The sequence below is a fragment of the Macaca mulatta genome, chromosome 18 (genome assembly GCF_049350105.2).
Source record: "Macaca mulatta isolate MMU2019108-1 chromosome 18, T2T-MMU8v2.0, whole genome shotgun sequence".
NCBI lineage: Eukaryota > Metazoa > Chordata > Mammalia > Primates > Cercopithecidae > Macaca > Macaca mulatta.
In genome coordinates, this window is record NC_133423.1 from 73,891,152 (window position 1) to 73,909,315 (window position 18,164).

Here is an 18,164-nt window from a genome sequence, read left to right on the forward strand (position 1 = left end):
GTGAGTGATTTAAAAACTTGGTCTTTCTGTGTTGTTAGGGAACCTGGTCTATTAGTGCTGTAATTGAATCAGAATGCACAGGGTAATTATGAACACGATGAAATATCAAGGGTTGTGGGATCTGATAATGAGCTTGATGTGGAAATAAACAGCAGCTTTCCAACCACAACTAAGCATTCGGTAAGCAATTTACAAAGCAATACTAGTCAATTTAGAAAGCTTATGATGTACTCAGGTTTTTATTGAACCTCAGGTATTACTATTATGGAAACACAGTTGACCATAATTCTAAGTGTCTCTTGTGTGAGAAAACACTGAGCAAAAAGAGGAAGAAATTATCACAAGTGATACCTAAAAAAAAAACCACATATCTTTAAGGCAGCAATGGCATAAAAACAAAGCAAAACCAACTACATGACACTCCCGAAAAGGAGTAAGATGAGGTGGTTTGCACCAGCGGACATCAAAATATAATACAGCTAGAGTAATTAAGGAAGTGTAGTATTAGTAGAGAGGATTAAAAAATTAACCAACCAAACAGGCTAGACAATCCAGGAACAGAGGTATGCATTTATGGAAACTTGGTATGTAACAATAAGTCACACATAATACAGCAGGGGAAACAGACTATTCAATAAAGGATCAGACAATATGAAAAAAAAAAAGAGTTGGAGCCCCTTTTGATGTAATACATAAAAATCAACTTTGTACAACTTAAGGAATAATTTTTTTTTTTTTTTTTTTTTTTTTTTTTAGGCAGAGTCTGTCTCTGTCACCCAGGCTAGAGTGTAGTGGCATGATCTCGGCTCACTGCAACTTCTGCCTCCCAGGTTCAAGTGATTCTCCTGCCTCAACCTCTTGACTAGCTGGGACTACAGGCGTACGCCAATGCAACCAGCTATTTCTGTATTTTTAGTAGAGATGGGGTTTCTCCATGTTGGCCAGGCTGGTCTCGAATTCCTGATCTCAGGTGATCTGCCCTCCTTGGCCTACCAAAGTGCTGGGATGGATTACAGGCGTGAGCCACCATGCCTGGCCATTAAGTGTTTTTAATAGAAAAATTTTAAACTTCAAAAATAAAATTTGAGGCCAGGCACGGTGGCTCATGACTGTAATCCCAGCACCTTGGGAGGCCGAGGTGGGTGGATCACCTGAGGTCAGGAGTTCCAGACCAGCCTGGTCAACATGGTGAAACCCCATCTCTACTAAAAATATAAGAATTAGCTGGGTGTGGTGGCAGGTGCCTGTAATCCCAGCTACTTGGGAGGCTGAGGCAGGAGAATTGCTTGAACCCGGGAAGCAGAGGTTGCAGTGAGCCGAGATTCGAGCCACTGCACTCCAGCCTGGGCAACAAGAGTGAAACCCCGTCTCAAAATAGATATATAAATAAATTAATTAATTTAATTAAATTAAATTTGAAAATGCCTTGGTATTAGAGGAATTTTTAGAGACCAAAAAGTACAAATCATAATGGAAATAATTTGGTAAGTTCAAACATACTAAGAGCAAGAACTACCATTCATTAAAAGGTCTCACAAAGAAAGGGAAATTATAAATCACAAACTGGGAAAAGATGTTATATAGACATAACCAACAAAATTTGAGTATCCACAATATGTAGAGAACTTTAAAAAAATCAATAGGAAAAAATCAAGTAATTTCATCAAAAAAACGGCACATTCAGCCAGGTGTGGTGGCCCGCACCTGTAGCCCCAGTTACTTGGGAGGTTAAGGTGGGAGAATACCTTGAGCCAGGAGGCTGAGGCTGCAGTGAGCCTGATTGTGCCACTGCACTCCAGCCCAGGCAACACAGCAAGACCCTGTGTAAAAAGAAAAAAAAACAACGAGGCCAGGCGCGGTGGCTCATGCCTGTTATCCCAGCACTTTGGGAGGCTGAGGCAGGTGGATCACGAGGTCAAGAGATTGAAACCATCCTGGCCAAAATGGTGAAACTCTGTCTCTACTAAAAATACAAAAATCAGCTGGGCGTGGTGGCGCGTGCCTGTAGTCCCAGCTCCTCAGGAGGTTGAGGCAGGAGAATCGCTTGAACCAGGAAGGTGGAGGTTGCAGTGAGCCGAGATCGTGCCATTGCACTTCTGCCTGGGCACAGAGCCAGACTCTGTCTCAAAAAACAAACAAACAAAAAAAGGCACAAGCCATGAATAAGCATTTCATAGAAGAGGAAACACAATTAGGAAATAAACATATGAAAAGGTGCTTAATCTCTTTTTTTTTTTTTTTTTTTTTTTTTTTTGAGACGGAGTCTCACGCTGTCGCCCAGGCTGGAGTGCAGTGGCGCGATCTCGGCTCACTGCAAGCTCCGCCTCCCGGGTTCCCGCCATTCTCCTGCCTCAGCCTCCTGAGTAGCTGGGACTACAGGCGCCCGCCACCGCGCCCGGCTAATTTTTTGTATTTTTAGTAGAGACGGGGTTTCACTGTGGTCTCGATCTCCTGACCTTGTGATCTGCCCGCCTCGGCCTCCCAAAGTGCTGGGATTACAGGCTTGAGCCACCGCGCCCGGCCTTTTTTTTTTTTTTTTTTTTTGAGACAAAGTCTTGCTCTGTCATCCAGGCTGGAGTGCAACAGTGTAATCTCGGTTTACTGCAACTTCCGCCTCCCAGACTAAAGCAACTTTCGTGCCTCAGCCGCCCAAGTAGCTGGGATTACAGGCAGGTGCCAGCACACTGGCTACTTTTTTGAATTTTTAGTAGAGTTGGGGTTTCGCCATGTTGGCTAGGCTGGTCTCAAACTCCTAGCCTCAGTTGATCTGCCTGCCTTGATCTCACAAAGTGCTGAGATTACAGGTGTGATCCACCATGCCCAGCCTCAATCTCATTTATAATGAGGTAGGTGCAAATTAAAACACAATGAGGTACTATTTCACATCTACCAGATTGACAGAAATTTTCAAAAGTAAAACACTCCCATGTGTTGACAAGGTAGTGAGCAGCAGGTCTTCTACACCGCTGGAAAAGAATTCGGCATTATCAGGTAAGTGTATAAGTTAGCCATATTCTATGACACTTGATATATAACCTATGCAATATTATATCTACTGCATAAGAACATCAGGATACAACAGAAACATACTCACAGAAGCTTGATTTCTAAAAAGTAAAAGCAAACAGACAAAGAAACCGAAGACCTGGAAATAATTTAAATGTTCATTGATAGGAGAATGGAAAAACAGTGGTGTACTCATATCAAGAAATACTATATAACAGTAAAACAGAATAAAAAAAGAATGAACTACAGTAACTTGCAGCAACATTATTGAATCTTACAAATATGAACAAAAAATGAGCAGAAGAATGTATATATGTACACATAGTTCAAAAACTCAAAAACTAAATAATTTATTACAAACAGAAGGAAAACAAATACCAACAAATTTCAGAATAGAGAATACTTCAGTAGTAGAGAGATGTCATTTTGGAAGGGGCTTACTGGGGCCTTTAAAGTATCAGTAATGCTCTTTTTTTTAAGTTAATGGTAGCTACAGATGTGTTTGTCTTTTCAGAGACACTTAGATTATGTATACTCTTGTATGTATGAAATATTTCATGATCTAAAAATGTAGAAACAGACTGAACAAGAAAATGTAAAGTGTTTGCAGAGGTACTGGCGGCTTAAGAACTCAATAAATTCTAAGTACCATTTTTCATATATAAGGAAAAAATCAACTACATGGAATTTTTTTTTTTTTTTGAGACAGAGTCTCCTACTGTTGTCCAGGCTGGAGTGCAATGGCGTGATCTCAGCTCACTGCAACCACATAGAAGAGGAGACACAATTAGGGTTTCCTCCCAGGTTCAAGCGATTCTCTTTCCTCAGCCTCGGGAGTAGCTGAGATTACAGGCATGTGCCACCACGCCCGGCTAATTTTGTGTTTTTAGTAGAGATGGAGTTTCTCCATGTTGGTCAGACTGGTCTTGAACTCCCGACCTCAGGTGATCTGCCCGCCTTGGCCTAACTACATGGATTTTTGAAGGAAAAATAATCAGTGCTTTACAATCAAAATAAAAGCATAATCAAACAGGTAATGAAAACATTTTTTTTTCAACTGCGGAAGTTGCAGTAAGCCGAGATTACACTATTGCACTCCAGCCTGGATGACAGAGCAAAAAAAAAAAAAAAAAAAAAAAAAAAAAAAAAAAGATTGAGCACCTTTTCATGTGTTTATTTCCTAATTGTGTTTCCTCTTCTATGAAATGCTTATTCATGGCTTGTGCCTTTTTTTTTGTTTGTTTGTTTGTTTGTTTGTTTGTTTTTGAGACGGAGTCTTGCTCTGTCACCCAGGCTGGAGTGCAGTGGCCGGATCTCAGCTCACTGCAAGCTCCGCCTCCCGGGTTTACGCCATTCTCCTGCCTCAGCCTCCCGAGTAGCTGGGACTACAGGCGCCCGCCACCTCGCCCGGCTATTTTTTTGTATTTTTTTAGTAGAGACGGGGTTTCACCGTGTTAGCCGGGATCGTCTCTCGATCTCCTGACCTCGTGATCCGCCCATCTCGGCCTCCCAAAGTGCTGGGATTACAGGCTTGAGCCACCGCGCCCGGCCTTTTTGTTTGTTTTTTGAGACGGAGTCTGGCTCTGTCCCCAGGCAGAAGTGCAGTGGCACGATCTCGGCTCACCGCAACCTCTCTGCCTCCCTGGTTCAAGCAATTCTCCTGCCTCAGCCTCTTGATTAGCTGGGACTACAGGCATGCACCACTACAACTGGCTAATTTTTAATTTAGTAGAGATGGGGTTTCGCCATGTTGGCCAGGCTGGTCTCAAATTCCTGACCTCAGGTGATCCACCCACCTCAGTATCCCAAAGTGCTGGGATTACAGGCATGAGCTACCACACCTGGCTGAGAAAAGGATTTATAGGCATTGATAGACTGCCTTGAAGGAAGAGAAAGGCAAAGGATTTTATCCAGATTAAAAAAGAGATTTCCTGTAGGGTGGTAAAATAGCCTGGTTCTCCCCTCCCCCAAATACTACAGGTATATATAGGCAAATGGAATTAAAAATAACCCTTGTAAATGGTGCCTATGTCCCAAGCAGCACAAAAGCAGCAAGAAGCCACTAGATCTAAAGAGGCCGCCTCGTAGACATGGATGAGCCTCTACCCCTACCACCCAGAGCATTGAACTTGTTAAAATTGGGAATGAGGCTGGGCACAGCAGCTCATGCCTGTAATCCCAGCATTTTGGGAGGCTGAGGTGGTTGGCTCACTTGAGCTCAGGAGTTCAAGACCAGCCTAGACAACATGGTGAAAACCCATCTCTACAAAAAACACAAAAATTAGATGGGCATGGTTGTGCACAACTGTGGTCCCAGCTACTCCGGAGGCTGAGGTGGGAGGATGGTTTGAACCCAGGAAGTAGAGGCTGCAGTGAGCTGAGATCGTGACACTGCACTCCAGCCTGAGAGACAGAATGAGACCCTTTCTCAAAAACAAAAACAAACAAAAACTGGGAATGAAGGAACTCCAAAATATTCTCTACCAGTTTGGTAGATTTGGGGCTCAAAGTCACAAATCACATTACAGAAAGTATTTTAACTGGCAAAACCTGAATTCATGTCACTAAAATTGTTCTTATCTCTCCAGAAATAATAAAAATAAATAAATTTGAGAAGATAGAGGTATTAAAAAAATCACTTTCATCCTGTAGAATTCCCCACAAATGGGCAAAATAAAAAATAACCCCCCAAAATCACTTTCCTTGCCCTTCTTTGTATTTATTTATTTATTTATTTAGAGACAGAGTCTCGCTCTGTCGCCAGGCTGGAATGCAGTGGCACGATCTCAGCTCACTGCAACCTGTGCCTCGCAGGTTCAAGCAATTCTCCCGAGTAGCTGGGACTACAGGAGCATGAACCATGCCCAGCTAATTTTTGTATTTTTAGTACAGACGGGGTTTCACCATGTTGCCCAGGATGCTCTTGATCTCTTGAACTCGTGATCTGCCCGTCTCGGCCTCCCAAAGTGCTGGTATTACAGGCGTAAGCCACTACGCCCGGCACTTGCCCTTTATTTTCTAGGTATGTTTATTTTTTTTATAATACAGAATGTTTCAGGGATTTGTGTGTCATTCTAGTGCAGTGGCCATGCTAATCTTCTCTGTATCATTCCCATTTTAGTATATGTGCTGCCAAAGCAAGCACAATTTTCTAGGTATTTTTATTTGGGGGAAACTTAATCTCATCAGCAAATCCTAACAAGACTGCTTTTTATTTTCCTTCTTTTTGCCAGCTACCATATATCTGCAATACTTTTTCAAACTCGTCTCATTTCAACATACAGATACAGCGCTATTCTCCCTATCGGGATTTTTGTAAGCCTACCTCTGTTGTGGGAGTGGATGACACAGGGGTTTGGCTGCATGACTAGCTTTGGCCAGTGGGACATTAGAAAATGTAGGCCAGGCACAGTGGCTCACACCTGTAATCCCAACACTTTGGGAGGCCAAGGCAGGCGGATCACCTGAGGTCAGGAGTTCGAGACCTGCCTGGCCAACATGGTAAAACCCTGTCTCTACTAAAAACACAAAAATTAGCCAGGAATGGTGGCACACACCTGTAATCCCAGCTACTAGGGAGGCTGAGGCAGGAGAATCACTTGAACCCGGGAGGTGGAGGTTGCAGGGAGCGGAGATCACGCCATTGTACTCCAGCCTGGGGACAAGAGTGAGACTTCATATCAATCAAAAAAAAAAAAAAAAAGAAAGAAAACGTGATGCAGACTGGGTGCAGTGGCTCACACCTGTAATCCCAGCATTTTGGGAGGCTGAAGTGGGTGGATCGGAGTTGGAGACCAGCCTGGCCAACGTGGTGAACTCTCTTCTCTACTAAAAATACAAAAATTAGCCCGGCATGGTGGCGCACACCTATACTCTCAGCTACTAAGGAGGCTGAGGTGGAAGAATTGTTTGAACTCAGGAGACAGGGGCTGCAGTGAGCCGAGACTGCGCACTGCACTCCGGCCTGGGTGACACAGTGGGACTCTGTCTCAAAAAAAAAAAAAAGAAAGAAAGAAAGAAAGAAAGAAAGAAAATGTAATGCAAGCAGAGCTTCCGTAAGCACTTGCACACCGGAGCCTTTTCTTTTGGAATGCTGTGACAACCAAGTAAGAAACCAAGCTATGCTATTAAAGATGCCTACTAGAGGAAAATTGAGGCGCGCTAACCAACAGCCTCAGCTGCCAGCCATGTGAGTGAGGCCATTGTGAGCCATCCAGCCTTGGTGAAGTTACCAGCTGACTGAAGCTGAAGTGATCTCAAGTGAGGCCAGCAGAAGATCTGTTCAGCTGAGCTTAGCCCAAATGGTCGATCACAAGCAAATAAATGATTCCTATTTAAGCCACTAAGTCATTTATTTTTAAAAATATAAAGCTACGTATTGATCGCTATTCAGCAGTATCTACAAGAAAGTAAGCAATACACAGTCAGGCAACATTCTTATTACTATAGTGTTATTGTTTTTCCTGGCTTCTTCTGAACCAGTAACCTAAATAGTGAAATGATTGAGCCTACATGTAATCAATGGGTTGAGGTAAAGAAAAAGCATGCAAGTCAAGAGTTTACATTGCAATTGTTCACCCATGTATGCCACCAGGTCTTAAACATCTCTAACCATCTATTTAGTTTCATGAACAAAGACATTCCATGAATTATGACCTTTTGGCCAATATAGCATAAGATTTTCAACTGTTTGTAAAGAAATGGCTCTTCAGAAGGAGTCTTTAAATGCCCACTTAGCTAAGCCTTGCTTGACTAATTAAAACACACCAGTATGGGACTGAGAGTGGTGGTTTATGTCTGCAATCCCAGCACTTTGGGAAGCTGAGGTGGGAGGGTCGCTCAAGGCCGACAGTTCAAGAGCAGCTTGGAAAAGAAAGCAAGACCCTATCTCTACAAAGAAATTTTAAAATTAGCTGGGTGTGGTGGCATGTGCCTGTAGTCCTAGCTACTTGGGAGGCTGAGGCGGAAGGATTGCTTGAACCCAGGAGTTCAAGGCTGTAGTTAGCTATAACTGTACCATAGCACACCAGTCTTGGCAACATTACAAGACCGTCTAAAAAAAAAGAAAAGCCACATCAGTATCTGTCTGGTTTCCTCATCTGAGTAGGGAGGTTGTTGGTGATAAAATTTCTCCTTTTAGAAGGTTTTGCAAATAAACTGTTGCTTTTATATGACTATAGCTGTAGACATTATAGACTCTGACTTGGCTTCCTTTTTTTGAGAAGGAGTTTTGCTCTTATTGCCCAGCCTGGAGTGCAATGGTGCGATCTCAGTTCACCGCAACCTCTGCCTCCCGGGTTCAAGTAGTTCTCCTGCCTCAGCCTCCCAAGTAGCTAAGATTACAGGCATGCACCACCATGCCCGGCTAATTTAGTATTTTTAGGGGAGATGGGGTTTCTCCATGTTGGTCAGGCTGGTCTTGAACTCCCGACCTCAGGTGATCAGCCCGCCTGGCCTGCCAAAGTGCTGGGATTACAGGCATGAGCCACCACACCCGGCTCTGATTTGGCTTCTTTAAATTGTACAATTTAAATTGTTTACATTGCATTTAACTTGGCCAATTAATTACAAATTATTCAATTTGAAACATTGTGGCTTTAGGAAAAATTTTAACTTAAGGTGATCTATTCCTTGGGCTGCTTAGAATGATGGCATTCCAGAAGAAAACTTGAATTTACCCATGATTGTGAAATGCCATTTCTTAGGTCATGTAAAAAGCAAAACCACAACTATGTATGTATGTATTTACATATACACAAACAAACAAAAATTCAGAATAGCTTTAGGCATTATAGGTTAAACACAAGTTATGATTGAGTAACGATTATGGAAAATGTTCCCAACATTTAGAAAAGCTGTTCTCCAATGCAGAGGAAATAATATACCATGGAATCAAATATTCTTTTCTGGTAAACAAAGCAGCTACAAAAAGCTTTTTTCTACATGTTCAAAAGTAACAAGTGCTATTGATGAAAAACCCCCAACAAATCCCCAAAACAAACCCCAAAAACTCTCTCGATTCTACTTCAAAACAAGATTTTGAAGTAGAAAATAGATTTCATTAGAAAACAGCTGGTTGGGCACGGTGGCTCATATCTGTAGTCCCAGCACTTTTGGGAAGCCAAGGCAGGAGGATCACTTGAGCCCAGAGTTTGAGACCAACCTGGGCAACATAGTGAGACTCTATCTCTATTTTTTAAAAAAATAGAATATTTCACACTAATAAGAAAATCAAGACCTAGGTTTTACACACGCACACACACACTATATGGCAGTATACTGCAGTGCAACAATTTTTGAGTTTCATCTTCTGGACAGGAATGCCAAGTTAGTCTCTCTTCATAAAAATAATTTGCAATTTGAGGACACTTCGTGTTTGCCTCTTTGCCAGCACCGCGTTGGCCTCATCGGAATCTTTCCATTCCGTTAGAAACATTAATTCTTCACTGCAGTCTGTGGCACCAATTGTTTGCTTAGGATCAAGAGTCCCCTGGTTTTTCAGTAGCATCCCTTTCATCTGCTGTCATCAGATTCACTATCGGATAAAGATTTTCTTTTTGTACTATCTTTTCCTTTACCAGTTTTTTTGAGGATTAAGAAATAGTTCAATTAGGAAAATCTAAGTTTTCTTCAGGTTCTCAATTATTGTCAGCAAGTGTAAATCCATTCCGTTTCAGGGAATATTCTACCTTCCCATTCACCACACCTTGGTGTAGTACTTTTTCCACCATAAAATCCTCAGGCTCTGCTCCATCAGCTTTTTTATACCTTTTCCATTAAGTCTTTTGTCCCTTTTTTTTTTTTTTTGCAATGTACTGTGGCCCTCAGTATCCTTAGGTTCCGCCTGCCTGGATTCTATCAACTGAGGATAGAACATATTTTAAAATCACAATAAAACAACAAAAAATCCAAATGAAAAACAATACAGTATAACAACCCATTTACATAGCATTTATATTGTATTAGGTATTATAAGTAATCTAGACATGATTTAAAGTATGCAGGAGAATGTCTGTAGGTTGTATGCAAATACTTCACCATTTTATATGAGGGACTTGAGCAGCCTTGGATTTTCCTATCCATGGGGGTCCTGGTCTAGAAACCAATTTCACAAGGATACCAAAGGACGACTGTAGTTTTACTGGAGGCCATTTTTAATTGCAGACATGAAGGGCCATTGTTCACCACCTCTGAGCTGCACCTGGTCTGGGTCTGTGCTGCCTGACTGACGCTTGAGCTAAATCCAAGGAGGAAGGGAATGGGGAACTTGTTCAGGGACCACTAAATTTGGGGGAAGTTTGTTATGTAGCAATAAATGATACAAGGCCACTTAAATATTTTACTCTGTAGAAAGATAGCTAATTAAAATAAAAATTAAGAGTCAATTGAAGAGAACTAATTAAGGAACTGGGTCATTTCAAACGCTTTTATTTACTTGTGATGAAAATTAAATAAATAACAAACTCATCATCTTTCTTTGATAAAAAAATTGTTTGATATTCTGAGAACAAAAGTGATGCCATACTGCCATTAATAAACTGATTCAGACTCGATCTCTCAACAAGATAAGACATCAATGTTACCACTAAGAGCTGCCCATAATACTGCAGTACACTTCTCTGGCACCATTAAAAAAAAAATCTCTTAGAGATGATCGTGAAATCTCTTCTAAAGACATGAAAGAGGTGTGCTTGTATAATTTGGTATTACAGAGAAATGAGAAATTGCCCTGATGACGAACCTCCAGCTCTAATCTCAATTTGCTGAAGTAGAGAGGCAATTCATCTTACCCATTAACTAAGAATTAGAAAAACAATCTGTGTTTTTCTTTGAGTCATTTAACTCAAACACCGCTATATAAAGGAATAGAAAGAGACATTCGCATGAATTTGAAAGGTAAATAAAACATCAGACTTCAAAGAAATCCCATTAGAATCAGGGATTACTTTTTTGTTTTCTCTTCCTCCACCTCCACCTTAAGGAACATACACATCATTTGGCCACAATTTATGTCTTTCCAATTTTATCTTCCACCATCTACCGCTCAGTTTTCCCCACTTCTAGCCAAACGATTTATGTTCCCCAAACACGCCTTCACAATTTCGTTCCAATTGGTGTCTACCTCTAGCATATGTGTAGTCAATTATACATACATACGCCACGACCTTGAAACGTCTTGACATCAACAAGCAAATCTAGGTTTCTAACGTAACACTTTTACCTGTAAGTCTGTCCATACAACGTTTTAGCAAACCTAGTAAAACAGAAAACGCACTATTATCCAGGCTTATAGTCTGAGATTTGAAAAACCCAGAAACCTTTGGGTTTCTGAATTTACATATCACTCTCAAGTATACAATAGTCACGACTTCTAAGAATTGGAGAGTAAACCTAGTCTTCTAACAATGGCATTTTATTTGTTGAGTTAGGGCACTACCTGCCCATGATAAGGATAGTCAAAGAAACGTTGCCCAGTAATGACGATTAAAGGCTTTTATTGAAAACGCATTAGGCCTTATGAATTTTGCGAAGATCTAATTTAACCCCAGTAACTGTGGCGTGGATTCTTTCACAATTTACAGGTACGTGGGAGACCGCGAAGCGCAGGTAGCGAGAAAACTAGGGCACTGGAGTCACCCCCGCACCCCGAATGCCGTCGGCGCTCCAGAGACCCCAGAGGGTGCGGGCGGGGACGCTGTGACGTCACAGAGTGCCCTTCTGACGTTCTCACGGACCAGCTTCGCGGTGCTCGCTTCGGGGGACTCTGCACCCGGCGAGTACCGCGGGCCTGAAGCTTCCCGCCACCGCGTCCACGCGACCCAGCCGCAGAGGGCTTAGCCAGCCGGCGCGGCGCCGCGAGCTCGACACCTATAAGCTCAGTCAGGATCATGGCGAGGCGGGAAGCCAGCGGGGCCCTTTCCGCCGAAAGAACACAGCTCTTCGGGAGATTCCCCCGCTGCCCCCGAGCCCTGCTCTCCAGGCTCGGCTTCTGAGGACAACCCGCAGGGCGCAGGCGCCCGCGAAGGACTCAGCCTCCCTCCAACTCCGCGAGGACCGAGGAGGCGGGCCCCGGGCGCGCGCGCGCGGAGAAGCCCCGCCCCTGCCCGCGCGGCCTGCTGGATTCGCTCCGCCCCCTCGCTGCCGCCCGCCACCCGCCACCCCTCTTCCTCCTGCGCCACAGTCCCGGCGGCGGCTCTGGTCGCAGGTCGCACCGGGAGGCTCGCGTAGGCGGCGATAGGCGCTGGGCCCGGGCCCGGTGAGGAGCGCGCCGCGCGTCCCCTTCTCCTCAGGAGTGGCGGGGCGCGGAAGTGACGTGGTGCACGGGCAGGAGCGCGTTTGAATCGGTTCCCGGGTGATCCTCGCGCCTGCCGCTGCTCGGCCGCCGCCGCTGAGGAGGAGCTGCAGCGCGCCGGGCCGAGGCCTCGAGCCGCCCTGGGAGCTGGAGCTGAGGCGCCGCGCGGAGCGCGCACCTCAGCCCTGAGCCTGGCGGCGGCCGGCATCGCTGTCTTTTCTCCTTCTCCCCAATATGGCAGCGGCGGACGGCGGCGGGCCCGGCGGGGCCTCTGTGGGGACTAAGGAGGATGGCGGAGGCGTCGGCCACAGGACGGTGTACTTGTTTGACCGGCGCGAAAAGGAGTCCGAGCTCGGGGACCGGTCTCTGCAGGTCGGGGAGCGCTCGGACTACGCGGGATTTCGCGCCTCTGTGTGTCAGGTACGCGGAGGGGCGAGGAAGGGATGTGCGTGTAGACTTGGGGGTGGGAGGGTGACGAGAAACTCAACTTGCTCACCGAGGGCAATAAACCTGTCACCCGGTCCTGGTCCTGCGGCCTTGGCTTCTCCCTCCCAGGTGCCCGCCATGTCCGTGACCTGGTGGCCGGACGCGTCGGGCGGGCCCTGGCCCGGGCCTCGGAGTGCAGAGCCGGCTCCTCCGTGGCCTTCCCTCTGCCTCCGCTCCTTCCACGGGAGGCCTTGCGGCCCCGGGTTGAGACCTCAGCGTGTGTGGGCCCTGGGCGCGCTTAGCCGGATCGCGGCCCTGCAGTCTAGGGAAAGCCGTTGGTGTCTGTTTTTACTTTGTAACTTTTTTAAAACGAGAGAAGGGAGTTAACACCCAGGGGCTCTGCTGTGAGTGTTGCGACGGTGAGAAGTTGTGAAATTCCTGGAGTCGATCTCCCCCGAGTTCGTTAGATGATGCGGGGTGTCCCCGGGTTGCCCTGTCAAGGTTGCAGGTCCTTCTGGGGCGGGGCCGGGTGGAGGGGAGTCCTTCCGCACGGAGACACTTGTCCAGGTCAGCTCTGCAGGTAGAGCTGGCCTTCTGATGTGCTGAGCCCTAAGCCTTGGGAATTCCTAAACCGAGTCAGAGGTTGGTGTGGGTGACTGCGGGACACCAGAGAACGTATCTACCCCGTGTATTGGTTTGCTTTAAAAATCAACGTGTAGGGAAATCTGCTTTAAACTGTGATGTACTTTATAGATATGAGGTGGTGGCATTGCCTGAGCTTAGAAGAAGGAATATTGTCATGCTCTGAATTAACCACATGAGGTCCCTTTTTAAGCTGTTAAGAACACTTAGCTTCCAAAGAAAAAAAAGAACTTTGAAGCGGTGTTTTGTCTTGAGGCTGATAAGTTTAGAAATGTTCTAGACCATATAACTGTATGGTTGCTGAAATAATTGAAATTATGATCCGTAGAATGCAAACGATTTGGGACGTAAGGCCTTTCTTTTGTTCACAGCTGTAGTCCCAGCGTCTAGAACTGTGCCTGCCACATTGTAAATGCCCAGATTAGAATGGATAAATGAATGAAGACAAAAACCTATGTACTCAAGTTAATTCTGTGCCTGAATGTAGTAGATTCCCTTTGTGTTTGAAAGGTGAATGAATGCTCTTTTTTGTTGAATGTTTTGTATTCAGAACCATTCTACAAAAAGGAAACTTTTTACGTTTATTATGTTTATTGTAAAAATATCAGTAAAGAAAATATGGACGGGGGGGAGAAAGTAAATATTTTACTCGCTGTAAAACTGCTGTATGACTACTCTTAGCACCTGAGAGTACTCTTCTCAGCCTTCCTCCTCCTTCACACTCCATTTTTTAAATTACTAAAATCTGTGTTTTATATTCTTTAATTTTTTCACTTAATAGTGTCAGAAGTGTCTTTTAATGTAGGTCTTCAAGTCAAAATTTGAAATAGTCCATTTGCTACCACTATTTACGTAACCAAATCTCTCCTTTCTGTTGAAGTTTACATTACTTTTAATTTTTTTTATTTTAACTAATTCATTTTAGCTATAATGAATATTTTCCCAGGCTCAGATATGCCCGGGCTCAGGTGATCCTCCCACCTCAGTCTCCCAAGTAGCCACCACGCCCAGCTATTTTTTTTTTTTTCGTATTTTTCGTACATACGGGGTTTTTGCTGTGTTGCCCAGGCTCGTCTCGACCTCATGGGCTCAAGAGGTCCACCTGCCTCCCGAAGTGCTGGGATTACTGGTGTGAGCCCCTGCACCCGGCGGAAAAACGTCTTTTAATACATAGCCTTTTTTTTTTTTTTTTTTTTTGAGACGGAGTCTCGCTCTGTCTCCCAGGCTGGAGTGCAGTGGCCGGATCTCAGCTCACTGCAAGCTCCGCCTCCCAGGTCCACGCCATTCTCCTGCCTCAGCCTCCCGAGTAGCTGGGACTACAGGCGCCCGCCACCTCACCCGGCTAGTTTTTTTTGTATTTTTTAGTAGAGACGGGGTTTCACCGTGTTAGCCAGGATGGTCTCCATCTCCTGACCTCATGATCCGCCCGTCTCGGCCTCCCAAAGTGCTGGGATTACAGGCTTGAGCCACCGCGCCCGGCCAATACATAGCCTTTTATGTCTTTATTATTGCTTGCTTAGTTTGAAATCTTAGAACTGGATCAAAGATGAGACATATCTTTAAAGCTCTTGTTTCGTATTTTAAAATTGCTTTTTGAAAATGTTTTGCTACTTTACCCTTCCTCTAGAAATGCACTATTTCCCTCTTTTTTCTTGTAAGATGTCTCGGTAACTCTTAGATAAATAGAGGAAGTATAAGTGGCCTATTATTACAGAAGTATAAACACAGTCTTGGAGATGGTGACTCATTACTCAGATAGTAAAACTCAAGTTAGTATTCAAACCCAGAACCTCTGTTCGTTCTGTTATACTCCTCAAATGGCATTCTTTGTTGTAGGGAACAGATGTATTTATTCCTTCCTTCAATATTTCAACTGGAAAACCAAGGAAAATATTTCTTTTAACTAATTATTTTCCTCCTTCCTCCCACTTTATCCTGCTAGAAAACATTTTAAATTTAGTTAAAAATGAGAGGAACCAACTAGTAAGAAAAAAGAAGGCTGGGAAGGCTAACTTTTTTGTTGTTAGACTTCTTTTAAGCATTATTAGATTACGCCTCTGATCCCATAACTTTGTCTCCATTACGTACTCGAAGAATTGAATTAAGTCATTGAATTAATAATCTGAGATTACATGGTCAACAAGCAGTGAAACTGGGTTTGGAATTTAGGTCAGTTTGATTCCAAAGCGCATATATATATATATACATATATATATATTTTTTTCTTTTCTTCTTTTTCACTACTCCACACTCTTTATTAGAATCATCACTTTTGTCCCTAGGGGAAGAGACAAAATAATATACTAAAGTTTTTGTTAAAATGTAAATTAAACCAATAAATGTTTGTAGTGTCAGGCACTATTATGGATGATCCTAAACTTATTTATTTATTTATGTTTTTTTGAGACAGAGTCTCGCTCTCACCCGTGCTGGAGTGCGGTGGCGCCATCTTGGCTCACTGCAACCTCTGTCTCCCAGGTTCAAGTGATTCTCCTGCCTCGGCCTCCTGAGTAGCTGGGATTACAGGTGCCTGCCACCACGCCTGGCTAATTTTTATACTTTTAGTAGAGATGGGGTTTTGCCACGTTGGCCAAGCTGATCTTGAACTCCTGACCTCAGGTGATCCACCTGCCTTGGCCTCCCAAAGTCCTGGGATTACAGGTGTGAGCCACCACGCCGGGCTCTAAATTGTTATTTGAATAAAGTTCACCTCATGGAAAAGGAGAGGGAAGAAATGGAAAGGACAAATCTGCAAGAAGCCCTTAGACCTCTGATAAGCAGCTGTTGACTCACTTGAGCCCTTATGGCCTTGCAGAATCAACGATTAGAAGATGACTCATTTGGTTAGTCCTTAAATATGCCCAGATATTAAGCCCCATGTGTGCATATCCCCCCACCACCCATTTGAAGAAGTTGTCTACTTTTTCCTTTGTGTGGCTCCAGTGTTTTTTGTTTTGCGGCTATATTCTAGGTGCTTTGTATTTTAATGTAAGATTTACTCATCAATTTCTACAATAAACCTGATATTTTGGGGAAAAAAAAAAGCAAAAAACAATTGCGTAGCAAGTGCCATAGTAGGGGAACGAAATATAATGGAGCCACATTAAAAGCTGGCTAGTTTGCAGAGTTTCAGAGCAATGCTAATTAAGGTATGTAGTTTCTGACTAATCCATGGATGAAAATTACCTGTTGTTCAGAGATAGTGAAAGAAAATAATTTTTAAAATAAAATTAACTGATCATTTTGGTAGGTAATCATTTCACACACTGCAAGTCAGTTGGTCCTTAAATATTTAAGAGATGTTGGGGCTGGCATGGTGGCTTACGCCTGTAATCCCAACACTTTGGGAGGCCGAGGCGGGCGGATCACCTGAGGTCAGGAATTAGAGATCAGCCTGGCCAACATGGTGAAACCCCGTCTCTACTAAAAATACAAAAACTAGCTGGATCTGGTGGCGGGTGCCTGTAATCCCAGCTACTCGAGAGGCTAAGGCAGGGAGAATCACTGGAACCCAGGAGTCGGAAGTTGCAGTGAGCCGGGAACACACCACTGCACTCTAGTCTGGGTGGCAGAGCTAGACTCTGTCTCAAAAAACAAACAAACAATAATAAAATAAAATACTTAGAAAAATTGTGAATTCAAGAAATAATTTTTATAGATGAAGCAGGGAAAACAAATAGTTTGTGTGTCTTAAATAATAATAGATTTATATATTAAAAATCCATGTTTTTTTTTTTTTTTTTTGAGATGGAGTTTTGCTCTTGTCACCCAGGCTGGAGTGCAATGGTGCAATCTTGGCTTACTGTAACCTCCGCCTCCCAAGTTCAGGCGATTCTCCTGCTTCAGCCTCCCGAATAGCTGGGATTACAGGCACCAGCTATCATGCCCAGCTAATTTTTGTGTTTTTAGTAGAGATGGGGTTTTACCATGTTGGCCAGGGTGGTCTGGAACTCCTGACCTCAGGTGATCCACCCACCTCGGCCTCCCAAAGTGCTGGGATTACAGGCATGAGCCACTGTGCCCCGTGAAAAATCCATGGATATTTAATATGGATGAAAAATCCATGGATATTTAATGTGGATTTTTGATGTGGATTAAAAACCATGGATTTTTATTATGGATTAATTTTAAAGTTTATTGCCGCACTATTTACAATAGTAAAGACTTGGAACCAACCCAAATGCCTATTGATGATCAACTGGATAAAGATAATGTAGCACATAGACACCATGGAATACTATGCAGCCATAAAAAGAAATGAGATCATGTCCTTTGCAGGAACATGGATGAAGCTGGAAGCCATCATTCTCAGCAGACTAACACAGGAACAGCAAACCAAACACTGCGTGTTCTCTCTCTTAAGTGGGAGTTGAACAATGAGAACACATGGACATAGGGAGGGGAACATCACACACCAGGACCTGTTGTAGAGTAGGAGGCAAGGGGAGGGAGAGCATTAGGACAAATACCTAACGCATGTGGGGCTTAAAACCTAGATAATGGGTTGATAGATGCGGCAAACCACCATGGCACATGTATATCTGTGTAACAAACCTGTATGTTCTGCACATATATCCAGGAACTTAAAAAAAAAAAAAGATATTTTATGTGTCTTAATTGAATTATAATAGATTTATAGACTAAAAATCTGTGGGTTTTTATGGATTAAAAATCTGTGGGTTTTTAATGTGGATTAAAAATCTGTGGGTTTTTAATGTGGATTAAAAATCTGTGGGTTTTTAATGTGGATTAAAAATCAGAAGAAAATGAACTCTTTGGTCCAGTGCAGGAAAATACA

At 43.6% G+C, this 18,164-nt stretch overlaps 1 protein-coding gene, 1 non-coding gene and 1 pseudogene across 4 annotated transcripts in view; 1 reads left to right on the forward strand and 2 right to left on the reverse strand.

The window, feature by feature from the left end:
• Nucleotides 1–6,044: 6,044 nt before the first annotated feature.
• LOC114673935 (U6 spliceosomal RNA) lies at nt 6,045–6,151 on the reverse strand. The gene has a single exon (XR_003724773.2). It is a non-coding gene; the product is annotated as a U6 spliceosomal RNA (small nuclear RNA).
• Nucleotides 6,152–9,203: 3,052 nt separating this feature from the next.
• Nucleotides 9,204–10,158, reverse strand: LOC100429971 (chromobox protein homolog 3-like; annotated as a pseudogene).
• A 2,186-nt stretch (nt 10,159–12,344) lies between these two features.
• Nucleotides 12,345–18,164, forward strand: part of SMCHD1 (structural maintenance of chromosomes flexible hinge domain containing 1) — a 151,132-nt gene continuing 145,312 nt past the window's right edge. For 2 of the 3 annotated variants that reach the window (XM_077974544.1, XM_077974543.1), the window contains exon 1: nt 12,345–12,718. In XM_077974544.1, the coding sequence (XP_077830670.1) occupies nt 12,533–12,718 (186 nt within the window). In that variant the 5' untranslated portion in view covers nt 12,345–12,532. 3 annotated transcript variants of the gene reach the window in all.